The sequence below is a fragment of the Monopterus albus genome, unplaced genomic scaffold (assembly GCF_001952655.1).
Source record: "Monopterus albus unplaced genomic scaffold, M_albus_1.0 scaffold39.1, whole genome shotgun sequence".
Taxonomy (NCBI): domain Eukaryota; kingdom Metazoa; phylum Chordata; class Actinopteri; order Synbranchiformes; family Synbranchidae; genus Monopterus; species Monopterus albus.
In genome coordinates this window covers 379,507-399,686 of record NW_018127919.1, presented here as the reverse complement: position 1 = coordinate 399,686, position 20,180 = coordinate 379,507, and the positions used below count along the sequence as shown (strand labels likewise).

Here is a 20,180-nt window from a genome sequence, read left to right as displayed (position 1 = left end):
CATCCCTTGTTTCCTTGGTTTGTATTTTCTGTTCACCCATGGCTGCTTTAATCACATCCACATCTCGCTGGGTAAACTGCAAACTCGTTTTTATCTCCTGTATTTCTCTGGTCATGTCGTCGAGTCTCTTGTTATTTGTCTCCATAAGTAGTTGCACAAAACCTTTGAAGTTGTCTTGTTGTTGGCTCAACAGTGCGGTGTACATCTGCTTCTGCTGACTCAACATCTCTGTTACTTGCGCCGCTGAAATATAATCCTCTTCTGCTTCAACCTCCTCATTCACATCTCATTTATTATCTCTTTTCCCTCTTGGAGGCATTTTAAAAGTTGTGGAATTTGTTCAAAGACTTGAAAATGTAGAAGATGTGAAAAATCGTAGAACAGACAAGAAGAGCAGTAAAGACGTCTGCTCTCGCTTGCAACGACACTGCTGTTGAGATTCACCTGAATAGAAATTCAGTTTGCATCCAGCATAGCACTGTTGGCTTGGTGTGACGGCTTGGTGAAATGTTAGGATGTAAGATGTTTTGTTTCCCTCTGTTTGGTTCCAAAGGTTGCCAGTGTAAAAGCTTTGGGCACTTTCTTTTATAGCTAATTTGGTTTCTCTCTGCACAAAATGTTGCAATAATAGCAACCTCTGTTCCCTTCCAGCCACAGTCTGGTGGAAATGTGAGAAATGTTTCAAAACATTAGCACTTCTCAGTCGTTTCCAGCTGGACTGTTACATAAAGTGTATGGAAATTAACAGTGTAACACTACATAGGCCATCCTACTACTAAGTCTCAGTGTTACCACATGGAGAAAGTGAAAGTTCGCACAAACTCAGTATTGATGACCAGTGCAAACAACCTGCCTGAGTAACTTTACCAGAGTGGCTTGAACTTTGCTCGCTACATTATCCAGTCATCAGGGTTAGGTAGGCCAACTGGATGAATACTTAAAAACATTCCCAAGCGTCGAAATCACTTGTGTGCACTAGTTCAGCCAGCTGAGAGGAGTGGTAGGTGGGTGCAGTGGTGGCAGTATCAGGCAGTGAAGCAGAACATCCGAGATGGCTGGAAGGAGACGAGGCCGAGGCAGCAACATGCAGCAACAACATGCCGCACAGAACCAGAGAGGCCCTCGCAGGGTAAGTCCTCTTCTGTCAATAGAAAACGTGACCACTGTGTTTATTCTTACATTTTAAATGATAATCATTTACTCAATTAAAGGGGAGTGTGGTGCAATATTTGTTTTTTAGATATCATTTAGTGAAGACACTGGGAATGAGAACAAAGGTACAAGTACAATGAATGAAACAAACTGATATTGTTTTATGTGAGCATTTTATTTATGCGTTTGAATGTTTTATCTATCAGCATGCATTGTGATAAGCACTTTCAATTGCCTTTGTGTATGAAAATACTCTATATACATAAACTTGTCTTGCCTAACAGAAAAGCAAATGTTTTCTGTGTGGTTGTTTGGCTCGTGTGTGAGAGGTGAGAGTTAACCGAATCACTGGGTGAGTAGCAATATAGTACAGGAATACATGATTATTCTAAGCACTTGAAGTTAAATGCAATCACTGCAGAAATATTAAAATCAGGTTTTAGTGCTGTAAATGTGTCAAAGAACTATGTCAGTCAGTAAGGAAACATTTGTGGCCTGCATGTATGTTGACGACTTACTTGAAGACATAAAGAGTAAAATCATAGCTAAATATAAGGTCTAAGAGAAAAATATGCAATATACAAAAATACAGACCAATATATATGCACTGAAGCGTGCCAAAATTATTACCATTCTCAAAGTCCCATGAAGAACATTTCCAAACACAGCACAGGAATCACCAGATGTTTCAATCAGGACAAGGGTTCAAAGTATGCTACAACACATCAGATATGTATCTGCACACCACACAAAGTCCATGACATATCAAGACACACATTACTTAAGAGTGCTGAAATGATTCACAGCTGCCTGAAAGATTTTATCAAAGTTTAATTTGTTTTATATCAGTTTTTTTAACAATGTCAAATCCAAAGAGGACCCTCAACCTGCAAATGCACAATACCTTGTCATCAAAATAAACCAATAATATCGCATGAACTCTAAATTTTGCATTTACTTTGTTGCTGTACATTGTGTTTTGAATGCAGCATGACCCCCAGTAACATCTTCTTTTACCACGGGCCACAAACATGAAGATTAGATAAACTGAAAACTTGACCTTTATTGTTTTAATAGCAACTAGTTCAGATTGTGCTTTTTCTGTCACCAGATGCTACTGCCAATGATGCGAAAAGGATAAGTGGCTTAAACAACAAATAAGCTGAACTGGAGATACATCATTTGATCAAACATAATGTGTTTACTTCCTGTCCTGTCTCTCTCTCACCCCTGTGTTCAGGCTCTGAGGGAGCCAGCTGCTTTTGCCAGGTCTACAGGTTGTGAATCAGAGATCCCCCATGAAAAGCTGACCATTGCCCAAGCACGGAGAGGCACACCAGGTCACTGTTCTCACTAGTCTTTGTTTCTATTACTAATTAGTGTCAGGGTACTAAGAGTATCTTCACATCCTGTCAGTCCAGGCCAGTGACAACTAGGAGTAAAGGATGACTAGTATGAGAATTACTAACTCGAGATACAGTATATCACTACAATATATTGGTTTCAGCTGACATCAGCTGTAAAAAGTGACTTATCAGCTAAACATGGTTTAACGTCTGGTTATTTGGCTGATTGGGGGCTTGTTCCTTTTTCTCCAGAAGTGTATCACGTCATATGACATATTAGCAACCGAATAAAAAAAGTTTAGTTCCTTATTGTCTGATTAATCTCAAATGTGGATGAGATACCCTATAAAGTGTCTAACCTGGTCAGCTGGAGCAAGGAGAACAACCTGTCTCTGAATATCAGGAAAACAAAAGAACTTGTTATAGATTTCAGAGAGCAACATACTGATCTCTCACCTCTGGACATTGAAGGGAAAAAAGTGAAGACTGCCTCAGACTTTAAGTTCTTGGGAGTCCATATTTTGAACGATCTGACTCGGACTAATAACTGCATCGCCTTGGTCATAAAAGCCCAACAACAGCTCTATTTCCTAAGGGCACTTGGAAAAATCAAACTGCCTAGTCAACTACTTTTGTCTTTTAAATCACTGCTTTGTAGAGAGTCTTCGTACTAACTGTATAACAGCATGGCATAGTAATAGCACAGCTGCAGACAGGAAGTCTCTTCAGAGAGTAGTAAAGACTCCACAGGAAATAATGGGTCTCCCCTTGTCCTCACTGGAGGATATTTACAGACCTCACTGCCTCCGCAGAACCAATGAGAACCTTGAGAGACAAAACCCACCCCTACCAGCACCTGTTCTCTCTGCTGCCATCTAAAAGGCAGTACAGGGCATTAAAGGCATCTAGCTCAGGATTCAAACATAGTTTTTATCACAGAGCGATCACCAATCTTACCCTAAACCCACAGAAGACAGGGTAATGATTCCTCTTTCTTAACCAAGCCACTTCTCTTAACTCAAGTGACACCTGTTATGAGTTTGCATATATATTCATATATGCTTTAAGTTTTTTATCAATTCTGGTTTTAGTTGTTATAATGTCCGGTTGTATATTTACTACAATGGCACTTAAAAAAGTGCACCTGTATATTTAGTACACATCTTAGTTTTTATTATTTCTAGTTTCTAGATTTCATAACGTCTTGTTTTGTTGTCTACTAGAGAGCTTACAATATAAATTTTGTTGACATTAGTGTAATGACAATAAAGATTTCTATTCTATTCTATTAGACATTGGTATCAGCTTCAAAATACTATTGCAGGAATTCTCTGTAAATTACAGTTGGGTTTTGTATGACATGTTTTCGGATTTCTTATCTTGTAGCTCATCGTCCAGTGCGAGTCTATGCTGATGGGATCTTTGATCTCTTCCATTCGGGACATGCTAGAGCTCTGATGCAGGCCAAAAATCTGTTCCCCAACACTTATCTGATAGTAGGAGGTAAAGTAATCTGGCTCCCTCTCTCAGCAACTTACAGTAAAAACACATAGCAAAAGCTAATACTAAGAATCTTCAGTAAATCTTCCAGTTTAATTACTGATAAAGTCTCGGATTGAAGGTAAGAAATCTCATGTACAGTAAGTGTCTGTGTACCTAGTTTGCAGTGATGAACTCACCCACAAGTTAAAGGGTTTCACAGTGATGACAGAAGACGAACGCTACGAAGCCCTGAGGCACTGTCGTTATGTCGATGAGGTGGTGCGAGACGCTCCCTGGACCCTTACTACAGAGTTCCTCAAGAAACATAAGGTCAAAGGTCATGCAGTCACTGGACACACAGTATCATACAGTGTCACACAGTCAAAGCTAGCTGGTGTTCAACCAATCTGAATACTATCATGTTACACACATAGATTGACTTTGTGGCCCATGATGATATCCCTTACACCTCTGCTGGTTCAGAGGACGTCTATAAGCACATCAAGGAAGCAGGTGAAGATACTTTGGACCCAACATAAGGAATTCTAGTTCTGTCTTTTGTTGTGTCACTTGAATGAATTACATGTGTTGCATTGTGCATCCATGTCAGGAATGTTTGTGGCCACTCAGAGGACAGAGGGCATCTCCACATCTGATCTAATCACTCGTATCGTCCGAGACTACGACATCTATGTCCGTCGCAACTTGCAAAGAGGCTACACAGCCCAAGAACTAAATGTTGGATTCATTAAGGTAAGAGAAATCATATTTAATAAACTGTTTTTGGAGTTTTTGAAACTTACCACAATACAGAAACTTTGTCTATTTCTGACAGGAGAAGAAATACCGGCTCCAGAACCAGGTGGACAAGATGAAAGAGACAGTCCGTAATGTGGAGGAAAAATCCAAACATTTTGTCTACAGAGTGGAAGAAAAGAGCCAAGACCTTATCCTTAAGTGGGAAGAGAAGTCACGAGAATTCATTAGCAGCTTCCTGGAGCTTTTTGGACCAGATGGAGCCTGGGCAAGTTTGCTTTTATATTACTCAAGGAAAAATCCCTCTTACTGTGAGCCAGTTACAGAACCTTTCATTTTGAGGCAAAGTTTCTTGTTTAGTGTTATATTTATATTAGTTTGATAAATCTTGATTAAATATATAACCAAGAAGAAACAGTCCAACACATATTATAACCAAGAAGAAACAGTCCAACACATATTGTAAATCCCCTGTAAAAGCACAAGGTGTTGTTTTTCACTTGACTTTTACTACAGATGAAACAAACAAGACAAAATAGGGGGAAAAGGCCCTCTCACTTCAAATCTTGCCTCATAATCACTGTGTTTAGATATTTTCCTTCAAATCAAAATGACTAAAGTGATAGTTACATCATATGTTATTATAGTACATAAATACTTTAATTGCAATCAGGAAGTTTGGCCAATGTGCCAAAATCTCTTACACAATACAATGAACTTTATTATACCATATAACTGACAACTTAACAGTTTTTAAGCCAGTCTGGTGAAGGCACGCTGGTTAATGGTGTATAAATAAATATGGCAGGTTGGATAAATGTGAGTAGAAAAGACAGGTCACAGTACATTTCAGAACGAACTAATTCACTGAAGCATTATATTACACACAGCATCACAGCACAGTAAAACCGTCTTCTGTCTGTCCTTGTTTAGCATGTGATTCAGGAGCGGAGTGGTCGTATGCTCCAGGCCCTCTCCCCCTACTCGTCACCCCGTGGCTCCCCCAGCAGCAGTCCCACCAGAAGACGTTCCATTTCTCCTGACTCCTCCCCTGCCTCTGCCTCCCCCTCCTCTCTCTCCCCTCCTTCCTCTCCATCCTCACCCTCCTCAACTAAAAAAGGGGCCCGCTCATCTCTCAAGGCTGCTTCCTCTTACAGTAGACATGTACAATGAGTTGTTTGTTTATTTACTGAAAAGAGCATTAAAATTGTTATTGTGATTTGCCCGCAGTCATTTGTTGCTCTTCCAAATGTGTAGTAGCTGAATAAATACACTACCAGTCAGACATTTGGGTTTATTGTGGAGTTCGTCTGCCCCCAAGTGGCCAAAATAAGCCATTATTGCAGTTATACACTGAGTTTTTTGACATAAGCTCCATAAAATCACTGAATTTATAAGGCTGACATCAAAACAACAATTTAAATCCTACTTTATGTTCATAGTGTTAATGTCATAAAGCACAGAAAATAATTGTGCATAGCTAAAAGATATTTTCGGACAAATTAATTTAAAGCATTAAAGCATTTAAAGCATTATCAGCTGCAGCCTGTGTTAGATAAAGTGGGACAGAGGATTTTAGGCGGAGTGGGACACAACTGCTCAGCAATGACTCAATGACTCAATGACAATGACATTATATGTACATCAATGATGCACATATACTACAGTTCTTTCCAATTTGATGCAAACCTTCCAGAGTTAAAGCCAAGACATGGCATTTTAATGTAGTATTCATTATTTTATTTCAAATTGAAAGTACTGAAGTATAGAGCCTGAAGAGCAAAAATGTGTAACTGTCCAAATAGTAATCTACTGTAACTTTCCCCTTAATTGTAGCCATGTTGACCAATTTATATAGAAAAACAACAACAATAACATCAGTTTAGTTGAACTGTACCTAAAACTGCTCCACTTGACCTGAAATCGCCCTTTTAACGCAGGTAAACATGCAAGCTGAGATATGGCTGGTAGTCAAAACATGACATTGACTTTGAGCAGGTGTTGTGTTTTATTATCTGAAGATTCTGTAGAAGACTGCTGTGTAGGCTACAATGTCGCCTGTAAAAATTCAAAATATACTTTAAAATGTACATAAAACACACTTAACGTCAAACGCATAAGAACTACAAATATTCTTGCGCATGCTCCCGTTGACTGTCCGGGTCTAGTTTATTCTCATCCTTTAAAACCATGGCTATGACGTCGCCGTAAGCCAACACCGATTAAAGATGGCGCCCTCTCACGCGCTGAGGTGCTGTAAACGGGCTCTGAACTGGATACCTGTGCTGTTTATTAACCTGGTTGTCGGTTGGTCTTATTACGCTTATGTCGTGGAGCTCTGTGTCTGTAAGTACACTCGCTTATTTGCAAGTATTTAGCTACGGCGGGGGCGGACATCTGCTGGTGTTGCCAGTTTCAGGGTTGCCAACTTTGACAAACTGGTTGAAGTGATATTTAAATCACCTCCAGGCTGCACACTTCATAACGTTATCTTATTGCAGCTCCACATCCTTTTATTTCTGATTGTTTAATCATTCACATACGCATTTCTTCCTGGTAGCATGGTATATAATGTTAATATAACGGGGAAGCCCTTTTCAGTGAGACTGGGAGTGTGGTTAGCTTTTCCCGTTACGAATTAATAATCAATAACTTGGTGGTAATTGTAATGCATCAGGTAACAGCAGATATATACTGTAGTTAAGAGCCAGTTGAACGGGGAGAAGGTGTGAAAGGCCGAAACCTTCTCAGACATTTCAGTTGTTAAACTGTGCAGTGGATTGTAAATGAACAAACTTTTTAAGTTTTAAGTTTATTTCCTGGTGCTGTTATCTAATGTCAGCTGACTTAAACCCCCTCAGCTGTTTTTTTCCTGCACAGCTGCTGAAGAAGTTCTTTTAAATTCGGTATGTTTTTCTCTCTCGTGTTTCTGTGATATTTAGCCTTAATTTTCATACATTACATGTTAAGCAGGTCTATATATTTTCTATCTCAATTAAACACACGTTGGCATTTTACAAAGGGCAATGATTATTTCGTAATTTATTTTAAACTGTTGTTTTAACAGTAGTTGAACAAACAGTAGGGACTGACTGAGATTCACCTGTAACTGAATGAATTAGGTGCAGAAACACTGGTCAATTTTCTCAGTTAAATCACTTGTTTTACAATGAATGCATTCATCATTCAGCAGTGGATATGATTTCTTATTTTTGTCTCACAATCAAACATCAAACATACTTATTTATTTAGCATACGCCCGAGTCGGTGTTGTAAACTTAAACAAACAGGTCTGAAAGCAGTTCAGTGGCCATGAGTATTGTATTATTATTCAGCAGATGGCTATAGATCGTTTGTGCCATGACATGCTCTGCCCCCACAGTTACAGAAGGTTGATTTTATCTTTTGTTCCAGGCTGGAACTAATGCTACCATTATCAGCATGTAGACTCACTGTAGTTATGTCTGTAGCAGCTGTGGTCAGGACAGGGACATCCCTGCAGCTTAAACAAAGCTCTCTGTTATGGGTGGGTCACCGCTGGCCGTGCCAGGCTGCTGCCACATGGTGTGAGAAAAGGGTGGTGTGTGCATGGTGGGGGATGTGTAGTAATGGATTCCTAGCTCACTAATAATATATTTTCTTTGCTTTATGTAGATACAATCCCAAATAATGCAGAACGAAGTAAGTGATACCCACACACTGTTCATTTTCTCCATTCACGTTACTTATTAAGCCACATGATGTAGTTCCCCTCACATTTTTATTAATAGATTATGTCAAATGCCAGTGTAGCTGCAAATCAAACTTATCTTTCTCTCTCAACAGTCAGCTATCTGGTAATCTTTCACATTTCACTCATCATGTTCATATGGTCCTACTGGAAAACGATCTGGTTCAGACCAGCCAGCCCCTCAAAAATGGTAAGCCAAGAGAAGAAAAATGATTTGGGATAGAAAGATAATAATTTAACCATAATCGTGCACAGCTATCCAACGTATTGTCTGACTGCAGTCATTTCTCCTTCTGTCAGTTTGGTCTACCCAGAGCAGAGAAGGAACTGTTTGAGAGAGAAGAGCGAGCTGAGGTGCAGCAAGAGGTTCTGAAGAAAGTTGTGAGGAATTTGCCTGTGTATACACGCACCGCAGGAGGAGGTGAGGCTTTCACCACAGCAGCTTAAGTGGCTGTGGTTAGATTGCTTTTAAGTAGCTTCCTGAAGGCAGATCACCAGGGACAACTGTTGTACTGTTGACACCGTTACCTCTAGCAAAGAAGGAAGGACACAGAGCCACTTCCTCCTCGTTCAGTTCATGTTTGTCACTCACATGCACAACATTAATTAAGCAATAGAATTACAGCAGCATAAACGTTTTACTTTCATTGAATCTTCCCCTTTTGGATAAAAATGCAACACTGTTTCTACATTTATAAAAGAATGTGCTCTGTGACACTGTAAGATTATTTGTGTTTCTAGAGCTGCATGTATCAAGGGGGTTAATTGAGCTCATTGTCTCTACGGGCCTCACCTGGCTCATCAACAGTCATGTGGCTCACTTGGTTTCATAGGGACATTTGACGAGACTGACTTCCTCACAAACACAGTGATGGTGCTGTGTTTTTATATAGTGTCAGACTACTGTGTGTGGGGGCAGGGGTGACAAAAAGCAGTAGCTGTGCAGGAGTACTTTACTAATTCTGCCTTCATTTTCTCTAAATAGCTGTCCGATACTGTGACCCCTGCCAGGTCATTAAACCTGACCGCTGCCATCACTGCTCAACCTGTGAAATGTGAGTAATTTCATATAACCTGTTGAAGTGAGTCAAATCAGATTTATTCCCCTTATAAATGACTTATATCTGATCTTTTCGTGGATGTGTGAACACGCAGTCAGATTTTTTTTTTTTCTAATCATATGTGGGCCTAGTTCAGGTTCATATCCAATCTCTGACCGCTGTCAGAATGGCTAGATCCAAATTCATGTGGTTTTGTAAATACGCTCACTCCCCTGAGTGATCATCATTTAGTGTTGGCACCTCACAGACCAGTAAAGGAGGAGAGCAACAAGAGTGATGGGGCTTAGTGGAGAGATGAGGATGTGATTGAGCAGTTTTTGAGGAAATTGCGTGAGTTCACTTGTGCACAAATGATGTTGTTGTTGTTCTTCTAAGCATGTGGCTCACACATGAGTCAAATGTGCTGAAATGTTTTTCCCAAAGGAGCAGATTCGTTTAAAGAAATTCTCACTGCAATTTTATGTTTCCAAATCTCCCAGCATCGTTATTTCTGGCTCCAAGAAAACATTAATTGCAGCTTATGATAACAGTGAAGAGAAAATAGAAATGTGTTGCTGAAATAAGACATTGAATGGTCATGGTTACTGGTTATTTCACTAATACTTTGTATGTCTTTCTTATTCTCATTCTTCAAGCTGTGTGCTGAAAATGGACCATCACTGCCCCTGGTATGCTGTTCTCATTGGACTATGCACTTAAGCTGGTTTTTATTTCAACGTGATCTGCTTACTGTGTCGCCTTATTTAACACTACTGTAGTGTTAATCACTTTAACCAGTGATGTGGTTTATTCTGAAATTGTCAGCGTAAACATTTCACGCTTTGTCTCGTGTTTCTGCATGTTTTCTGTCAGGGTGAATAACTGTGTTGGATTCTCCAACTACAAGTTCTTTATCCTGTTCTTGGGCTACGCCTCACTCTACTGTGCAGTCCTTTGTGCTACAGTCGTCCAATATTTCATCAAATTCTGGACTGTAAGTACAGAGATGCCCTCTTGTTATTTTTATTATTATTTTTAAATGTGTGTCTCCTCGGGTGTGAGTGCTTGCTCTGACTGCAGTTTACTGAAGATGGCTGTAGGATTTTTTATGTTCCTCTTGGCAGTCGGTGGCCTTGGGTTGAAAACCATTAACATACTTTCTTTTATACTTAGAAATATCACCATTATGGCCCAGGACAAACATTATTTGTTTTTAAAATCTGTTTAAAAGTGAAGTGCTGTTGTGAGGCATGTGACTGCGTCAAAACATATCAGCCGATCAGTTTACAGAAGTGTCACTGTGGTGCACAGGTGTCATGTGATCACGTATCAGAGCATGCTACTCTGTGTGAGACACTGGCTCCTGTCATGTCGTCAACAGTGAAGTATTGTGTTAAAGTAAAAAATACTATTAATAAAATAATCTGACCTTTAATGGATGGTGCTTCCCATGACTTAATCTGTCCTGTGCAAAGGAGCTGTTGTACTGAGGCAACAAAATCACATTTACTTTTCCACTCTACTACTTTACTACAGCCAGTTAGATAAAGATGACAAACAACATTTTTGTTCTTTTGTTTTGTTTTTTTCCCACACCTCTGAAGAACGAGCTGGCCGACACACCGGCCAAATTCCACATCTTGTTTCTGTTTTTCGTGGCGGCCCTGTTCTTTATTAGCATTCTGTCACTTCTCGGCTACCATCTGTGGCTCGTAGGAAAGAACAGGACCACTATAGGTAAGTATAAATAGATGCAGTATGTAATTTGATTCTACTGTTGATTTCCTTGTGAAAGGCATCACTAGCTTTCTGTTCTTTTCAGAGGCCTTTAGGGCTCCTGTCTTCTCAAATGGTCCAGATAAAAATGGATTTTCTCTGGGCTTTAGCAGAAATATGGCTGAGGTGTTTGGAGATCAAGCAAAGTACTGGTTTGTCCCTGTTTTCTCAAGGTGAGTCTAATAAGCTGCAGTTATCAATCGAGGAACGAAAAAATGGGCACATTGCTCCTTGTCTACACTGTGCTTAAGGCTTATTAGCAGACTTACAAACACCCTGTGTCATTAATGTTGAAGCTGTTTGAATTGATAAGAAAATGTAGTCTCAAAATGCACAGTTAACCCTTAATCAGTCCAATTCTAACATGTTTAGTAATGCTTTTTTTAAATCTATATTTAATCAGTCTGGGAGATGGACAGTCCTTTCTTACCAGATTGATACACGTAGATCCTGAACAAACAAACAGTGTCCTGCAGCAGAATGGGAAAAGGCTAGTATGTTTTTATTTTGCTTCCAAATATTCAAAATGTTTTTCAGTTTGGCTTGGTGTTGACTTCTGTTGTGTAATTACAGCACCGCTGAAGGGGAGACCGACACTTCTGTGCTCAGTAACAGCATACAACACACAGTGGACAACAGCAAAGGGAAAATTGGTGTGTTGCTGACACCTTCCCTCATTTCAGTTATTTGTCGTCATGGTGTATATGCAAAGAGCTGTTTGTGGGACTTTTCCCCTCTTACAGCAACCCTTAACTGTTCCTGAAACATCTCTTGTGACCTGTCTCCTTTCAGATGGAGGCCAGACGGTCTCTGTGACAATGGAGAGTGAGCCATAGCAGGTATGTGCACGTGAATGCTGTCAAGTTTTGCTGCCTTGTTCCTCCTCTTGTGTTTATTAGTACTTTGTTGTTGCAGGCACATCAGTAACATGCTATTATGGTGCCTTAAAGCAGGAGCATCAGCACCCACACAGGAGCCATCCTCCACCTTCCTTTTGAATTTCACAGTGCAGCCTCGAGCCACGTGCTTTTGTTTGTACTTTAAATGGACCATCGTTCACCTAGCTAGCACCGCAGCAATATTATTGTGTCAACAAAGACTGCACAGTTACCTCATAGACTTCACCAGGTCATAGAGAGGTTTTGTCTTTGTTTTGAGCCAAAGACATTCAAATAATTGAAAGCAACAAACCAGCAAGGTACTTGCAAAGAGATACTTTGATGGTATTATAACACTGGAGCTTATTGAGTGTGTTAGCTACGCAATAGAAATGTTCATATGTTTGTTACTCTCACATCTGAAGAACTCTGAAGACTGCTCTTTTCCCCACTGTCTGTCTACACTGTCTGCTCACCTGTATGGATTAATTACATTATACATATCAGCTAGAGAATCATCTGTCAGTATTAACCAAGCACTAATAACCAAGCTTCAGATCTGGTTGTGAATGTGGAGCAGTGGAAGCCACCAAACCTGGACAAAATGGGGACACATTTCAACACAGTCAATAGTGTGCATGCAGGATGTTTGTTCTGTTTTTAATTCCAGGCACAGTGCAATTATTAAGACCAGTAGGGTCAACTTTAGTCTACAACACTGAACAGATTAAAAGAACCTTGTGTTTACTTTTTTTATTTTCATTTTTTTATATAAATGTGAGGATGAAATCTTTTAACTACAGTTAAAGTTACAATAAGTTTTTCATTGTACTGTAAATATTTGTAATTTAGTTGTGTTCAAGCTTTTATAAATTAATTGTAATTCTTTCAATGTCTTGATTTTATCATAATGGCTTGTTTGTTTGTTTATTTATTTCTAAAGGTTTACAGTAGATGGTCCTGTTGTCCTTATAAGGTCACAGAATGTTTTTAGACTTTTGCTACAGTACATTTCTTTTTTTAATGTTTCACTTTTAATTTGAATGAATTTGAAGAATTTATGATTAAACACGTCTTCCTTCCATTTGATTTTTCAGTGTGATAAGATGTATTTGAAAGTTTGGAAAGCAAAGTACACAAAATGTCACCACAGTGAAGACCATTAAAAGATAATGTCGCAACACTCTGTCCTTGAGCCTAAACCAGAGAAGATGATAAGGTGGACTTTTATATACCAGTGGTGAAGAAGTGGCATCATAAATGCCTCTCTCTGTACTCCCAGCTGCTGTTTGGTTATATTACACTCTTGGTGGCAATGATGCACAGTGTGAAGTATGTCTGAGTATCGGTACGTGAAAGTGTGTACATGGTACTGGCTGAGTGGTAACCCATGTCACTGTACTCAGTGGTTTAAAGACTAACATTTTGACTGAACTTGTAGTTTAGACTTTTTTTATTGAAAATTATTCAGGCAGGGCAAGTTTGACTGTTCTGTAACAATAAATGTAACAAAAGCTACAAGGTGTGATTATTTTAAACAGTGATTGACTAATTTGGAACGTTTTACAAAAATTTGACAAAGAGATGAGACTGCATTCCTTGTGTTCCTATTTGTCCAGATTCCAATCAAATTCCATGCTTGACTGATATGATAATGATTCTGCTATTCTGTCCTCAAACAATTGTATAAAAAACTATAAATTCTAGAGATTATAAACCCTTAACTCCAGTAAAATTAACCTTTTGAGCCAAAATGACATTCTGTGTCCACCATAAGTGGCACAAGTAACCCTGAACTTCAGCTTTAAAAAGTCAGCAGTCATAAGAAATTGTTTAAGTGCTCGTAAAATAACTTTAAAACCACAGAGCTCAGCATGGTAATTGTGGCACAAAATTGCATTCTGAAATTTTTTTCAAGATTTAGACACTGATAAACTCTGCCTTTCGTATGAGCCTTACTGATTTGAATTTTGCCTGACAGAGACATCATGACCCGGGAGAAAAATTATCTAGCCAGGAAAAGGCGAATGACCTCGGTGCCAGTCACTTCTTCATAATATGTACAGCAATTAAGGGTGTAGGCGTCTCAACACTCAGCTTTGCTTTTGATAACCCCTGAACCCATTATAGTATATAGCCTCCTTGTAAAGAGGACTATTATTGAGGATTTTTAAATGAGCACTCATAAACTTTTAGTAGATTTTCTTATTTGTTTGATGCTCCTCCTCTGATGCTACTAACAGTCATCTGTGTTTTTTGTACTGGTTGAAACAAATTTTCTTTCACTTAACAGTGTTGAAAGGACAATCTAAATGGAACACTCAACCAATGTGTGCCATTTAGTGATCATTTGTGTGTAAAAGGTTAATCTTCTAAAAACATTTCATGATTTTTTAAGTTGAAATAAGCACTTTTGGTTTTTCTTTTAGTTAAACCTGACTATTATACTTTTATGTCCAACTGCTCATGCACCAACATCAACTTTAGCTTGTCTAAGAGCAATCCTAACCATATGCTATTTATAGTAATAATCCTAAATAAATCTATTGTCATATTCTGGGAATTTGTGGCAAATATTAAATATAACAACAAAAAATGTATTTAATTGAGAAGTACTATGTGTGCAGTCAAAGCACTGAAGTAAAATTGTATAATATACAAATAAATATATATATTGTAGCTAATTTTTTAAATACGCTTATACAATTACTGGGAAGGACACAACACACGCTGTCAAGGTTAATATTTCTTGACAGTCAGTAGGTCACACCTTTAACTAAAACTCTGACCTCAGTGCTATTTTGATTACTGCAACTTAAGCCTGTGAATGAATGAGTAACACTTTGGAAATTATTCTCATAAATTTGAAGGCTCTTCTCATCTTCACGCCTCATAACCTACTGTAAAGGGTAAAGTACACCTGTTGCAAGTCTGCTTCTTCATTCACTTCTGGACACTGTAATGTAAAGGGAAAGCCAATCATTTAAGCGGACCTTTGCTGTTTTACAATTTCAAACTGCTGATCAGGTTTTACTGAAACACTTGGAGCTTTATTCAGATATCCTAGACAACTTCTTTTTAAGCTTTAGTCTATTAGTGAATTTCTGAAGAGGAATACTCGTAAGCCATGGAGGAAGCCCTCAACAGCACCATTGATCCGGCTTGCTTACAAGGGCCCCCACTGGCAATCGATGTGATAAAGCGTAAGTGACCCACATCATCAGTACAGACTGCTTACTCATGTTTCCTTATCAGCCAATCTGAGCTAATAACTGTTCACTCAGCAAACTATATTCCTAGTTCATTCCTAGTGCACCTTTCAAAGTAATCTCTCTCTCTCTCACTGTCTCATTGTTTTAAATCAGAGCTAGATGCATTTGGACTCTGTCTGTACGGTGTGCTCACCATCATGTCCTGCATGTCCCTGATGGTGTACCTGGAGCAATGCCTCTATATTTATAAAAACCTGCCCTACCCCAAGAAGACAACCATCATTTGGATAACTGGTGCAGCACCAGTAAGCATTCAGGCCTGTTTTGATGTTATAATATGTTGTTGTTTATAAAACGAGTAAAAACATAACTGTGATGAAATGTCAAGAACTCAAGCACAAGGCTAAATATAACACAAAATCTGACTGAAACAGAAAAATATTAACACACTGCTGATTATATAATTGTGTGTGTGTGTGTGTGTGTGTGTGTGTTTTTAAATACTGATTACAGTGTTTTTCTGTTTCAGGTGATTGCGATCATGTCTTGCTTTGGGATGTGGATCCCAAAGGCAGTGATGATCACAGACATGACATCTAACTGGTCCGTTTCTCTCAGACACACCTAAACTAGTACACAGGGCAAAGCATTTTAGTAACTCTAATAGGAGCCATTATTAAATACAAACTAAGTTATTTTTATTTATGAATGTTTCATTTATCTTCCGTGTTTCTTTTACCCAAAAAGTAACCAGTGTTTGTGTGATGTTTGTTATCTTGTAGCTGCACTGTGACCAGTAGCTATAGTCCCACTTGGCAGGGAGCTTACCACTACTCTTATCTTGTCTGACATTTCAGCTTCTAGGTTATAATATCATCTCTATTACATTTGCCTTCAGATAGCTTTAATTGTATTTATCTCAGCAGTCTATGTGGCTTTGAAACAGATAGGGTGTCATTGTACAGAAGCCTGAATGCAACTTGCTAAAAAACCTACAAACGTTTAGCTTTTGTTGGACAAGTCATCACTAATCTAAGGTTCAATCAAACAGTCCTGAATTTCTTAGCAAGACAATGTCCCCCTAATCCTCCATGCCTGTCTCTGTTAGACAGTCAGGACAATCTCTCTACAATCAGTTAAATAATGTTTTCAGTGAGAGTAAACATAAAAAGTATTTGACAGTAGTACAGTTTAACCACTTGAATCATTAGGCACACAAAAATCAAAGGCCACGTCTGCATGGATGGATTATGAGACAAAGGACCCCTGGGCACAGACATGTAAAAGGCCCCCACCCCTCCTACAGCGGAGCTTTAGAAAGAGGCAAAATGGCTACGAACAACACAGCAGTCACCATTTTTCTTTATCTGCAATCATTTTGTGTCTCTTTGCAATTGTTTTGCAGCTATTTCTCATTCATTTTTGTCTCATTGTAGTTATTTTGAGTCTTTGCTTTCATTTTGCGTGTTTGCTCATTCTGCACATCTTGCGTGTCTTCAGTATTTTTGTGACTCTGTGAGGTTGTTATTGTCTTTATGGGGTCCTTCAGCACATCTATGTAGCAGTTCTGAGCCTCTTTGTTTTGTGTCTTTTTCAAGTCATTTGATTGACTTTCCAACAAGAAATGTTACTTCTAACAGAGGTTCTGGCCTAGGAGCCCGAGGGTGTAGGGTCAGCTCAGTAATCTATCCATTCATATCTCCAACCAGCATTCAACTTTGATAAAATTTATTAAATTTGTAAAAGGCGTTTGTCATCTCTAGTGGTAAATTTAGCGTTTTCAGATTTATACACTATATATCATCATATTTAGCAGCTGGGTCAAAAGTCTATCATCTTTAAGCTGTTAAAGTTTATCTTCACATGTCAAGAGTAAGTTTGTTTTTATGTAATTAATGCATACATACATACATACATGAAGTTTAGCAGTCCATAAAAGTGATTTTTGGAAAAGATGACATACCTACTCTACATAACTGTCTGTAAACTGCCTACATTCCTTTTCTTTCTCTCTGTAGTTATTTTGCAGTGGTGGTGTATAAGGTCTTGGTTCTGATGATTGAGGAGTTCGGGGGCAGCAGTGTTTTTCTGAAGCAGTTCACTGGTAAAACCTTTAGGATCAACACAGGACCCTGCTGCTGCTGCTGCCCCTGTTTACCTCGTGTGCCCATGTCACGGTATTTCTAACTGTTTACACAATACAGTCTGTGCACTACTGTCCTGGCTTATATTCATTCATAGTTATAGACTGCACATAATCTAATGGGGATTTTTCTTTGGCTGGGATTATTCAGGCGAATGTTTTTCTTGCTGAAGTTGGGTGCTCTTCAGTATGCAATCCTAAAGACAGCGCTCTCTGTCCTCTCTGTAATATTGTGGACAAACGGCAACTTCAGCCTTTCGGATGTAAGTATTTTGAAACACTTCTCTATATATCTGATTATAGTGAAAGTTAAATGAACATCAAATTTAAATGTCTTTGTTTCTTTTTCAGCTACAGATCACCGGCACAGCTATTTGGATTAACCCATTTATAGGCATTCTCACTATCATCTCCCTTTGGCCTGTTGCCATCATCTTCATGAACACCAACAGCTTTCTGCGCAGCCTCAATATTATACCCAAGTACGCCATGTATCAGGTAAGTCAGCACCTCCATTTCCTTTTGTATGTCAGTTGCAATCTCAAAAAGAAACTTTGACATTTTGTATTTATAGATTGCTTGGCTGTAGTTGCAAAAAATATTGATTTGTAGAGATCTTACACTGCATTTTAAATACTATATATGTAACTAATCAAGTACTGATTTTCTCCTTAGCTAGTACTTGTACTGAGTCAGCTGCAGACATCAATCATTAACATCTTGGCTTTAAATGGAACCATCGCCTGTGCTCCTCCCTTTTCTTCTCAAGCTCGTGGATCCAGTAAGAAAAATATTTCAATGTCTTTCTGCACCTGAGAAATTGGAATAATCCATCTGTAACTTTGGTTTTTTAATTGTGCTCTCCGTTCTGCAGTGCTGAGTCAGCAGATGATGATCATGGAGATGTTTATCATTACTCTGGTCAATCGGTTTTTGTTCCGTCGTACATATGACACACTTCCCTCTGAGGAACATGACAACGACCAGAACAGCAAAGTTGCCCTGCAGGATGTTGTCGTGGAGCATGATATCTGAATAAGAAGACAATGAAAGCCTCGAAGTCAGCGCATAGTCAGACTTATTTCATTTGTTATAACTGTTGACCTCCTTCCATCGCTCACTCAATGTAGTTTTCTTTCTCTGTTTTGGATCAAATTACTCCCTGGGTGACTTTCATTGTACTTTTCACACAGTACGTATGTGCATTTTCTGAAAAGAGAAAGTAACTGAACTTTAAACTTTACGTGTATCAAAAGATACAGAGCTGACATTGGAGTGCAAGTGGGGGGTTTTCAGCCTGTAACTAGGATCTGGAGGAGAGGGACTTCCTACCACACAAAGAATGTAACACCTAACTGTGTACTGTATATGCATGTCATACTGAAAGGCTGAAAATTAGCAAATGGATCTTTGGACTGAGATTATACAGGCTTAGAAATATTCAAGTGTGGAAGAACAACATTTTATGTTTTCCAAGAACAGTCAATAAAACCACCTATTTATTTGTATATTTGTGACAGAGGAATGTCATCATCACAATAACACTGACTCTGGTCAAAGTGTGGAGATATCAACGTAAGGCTTACAATAACACCAGACTGCAGTATAGTGAGCAGTAAAACACAGTTGTAGAGTGGGTTATGTATTTATTCTGTGCATGGGTTGCACCTACTGTATGGTGAATCTAAGTACCATGAAATTTAACAAAAATGATTCATTCTCTCTATTGTTCACTAAGAAGAATATACCAAGAGGGTCTGACATTCTGTACTCCAGTTTTTTTATGGTTCCGTTTTAGTGTGAATCTCACATCTTTTCATCTCTGTAAAAATAAACTAAAGTTTTTAGAAGGCATACTGTCCTGTACAGCTGTGTGAACAAAGACTGGCAGCCAGATTTGTTCAAAGTTTGCTGACCCACTTACTCAGACTTTTTTGGGCCAGAGAAGACATGGATGAGATGGCAGCTTTATTTTTAGACAGTGTATATTTAACAGCCGACTATTGCCACATGTTGTTTCTCATGCAACCACAAGAGGCTACACTTGTGCCACCCCAACTTTACTTTCAGTAACCTGATAATAACAACCAATCACCCCTCCTTACCTCACATGACTAATTTATTTATGAATAATAAACAAACAAAAAATCCATACTCTTATTTAATCCAAATGGGCCACAATGATATTACAGGAAATAGCCATTATATCGGCAAATTATGGGTCAGGATGAAAGCAAAATATCTCATTATGGGTTGTACTTCTATGTGAACAGGTGAAATTGTTTTTGTTTTGTTTTAACAATTTAAAATAGTCTCACAAATTAGATATTCTTAACAAAGTAAAAAAAAAAAAGTAATTTATTAATACCTGTCCACAGCAAGCAGAATATTCATTAAACTTATAGTCAACAACATTTTGTCCAGTCAAGCACCTGAAAACTAGAATGAATGAAAAGTAATTCTGGCTTGAGCAGTGCATGAATTAGAAGATTGCATGTGACAGTAGAGTCATAAAAAAATCACATCTCAGACACTGAAGATCTTAATTATATAAATGCTCAAATGAACATTTACCCATAATAATACTGACCATATCAGAGAATAAGAGCAACTAACATGCTCATTCCATTAAAATAAAATTATTCATTCATTTCCAATTACACTA

At 38.5% G+C, this 20,180-nt stretch overlaps 3 protein-coding genes across 4 annotated transcripts; all 3 read left to right on the top strand.

Annotated features, from left to right (window-relative positions):
* The first annotated feature begins 395 nt into the window (after nt 1-395).
* Nucleotides 396-5,913, top strand: LOC109959544 (choline-phosphate cytidylyltransferase B-like). The gene is made up of 8 exons (XM_020598995.1): nt 396-1,129; nt 2,393-2,492; nt 3,885-4,001; nt 4,159-4,310; nt 4,415-4,493; nt 4,591-4,733; nt 4,816-5,004; nt 5,670-5,913. Exons 1-8 carry the CDS (start codon nt 1,052-1,054, stop codon nt 5,907-5,909), a joined length of 1,098 nt encoding a protein of 365 aa, XP_020454651.1. The 5' UTR covers nt 396-1,051; the 3' UTR covers nt 5,910-5,913.
* A 1,025-nt stretch (nt 5,914-6,938) lies between these two features.
* Nucleotides 6,939-13,752, top strand: LOC109959598 (palmitoyltransferase ZDHHC2-like). 2 transcript variants are annotated; one of them, XM_020599100.1, is made up of 14 exons: nt 7,068-7,082; nt 7,598-7,642; nt 8,391-8,417; nt 8,562-8,656; nt 8,767-8,887; nt 9,452-9,521; nt 10,163-10,195; nt 10,380-10,500; nt 11,111-11,243; nt 11,329-11,455; nt 11,686-11,772; nt 11,856-11,935; nt 12,075-12,121; nt 12,198-13,750. In XM_020599100.1, exons 4-13 carry the CDS (start codon nt 8,597-8,599, stop codon nt 12,116-12,118), a joined length of 876 nt encoding a protein of 291 aa, XP_020454756.1. In that variant the 5' UTR covers nt 7,068-7,082; nt 7,598-7,642; nt 8,391-8,417; nt 8,562-8,596; the 3' UTR covers nt 12,119-12,121; nt 12,198-13,750. The 2 variants fall into 2 exon arrangements, with proteins under 2 accessions (XP_020454755.1, XP_020454756.1); XM_020599099.1 differs by lacking the exon at nt 7,598-7,642 and having other exon boundaries at nt 6,939-7,082; nt 12,198-13,752.
* Nucleotides 13,753-14,980: 1,228 nt separating this feature from the next.
* LOC109959547 (organic solute transporter subunit alpha-like) lies at nt 14,981-18,685 on the top strand. Its single transcript, XM_020599001.1, has 8 exons — nt 14,981-15,363; nt 15,526-15,677; nt 15,902-15,975; nt 17,391-17,549; nt 17,667-17,778; nt 17,867-18,013; nt 18,191-18,296; nt 18,390-18,685. The coding sequence occupies exons 1-8, from the start codon at nt 15,288-15,290 to the stop codon at nt 18,548-18,550; spliced, it is 987 nt and encodes a 328-aa protein (XP_020454657.1). The 5' UTR covers nt 14,981-15,287; the 3' UTR covers nt 18,551-18,685.
* The last annotated feature ends 1,495 nt before the right edge of the window (nt 18,686-20,180 follow it).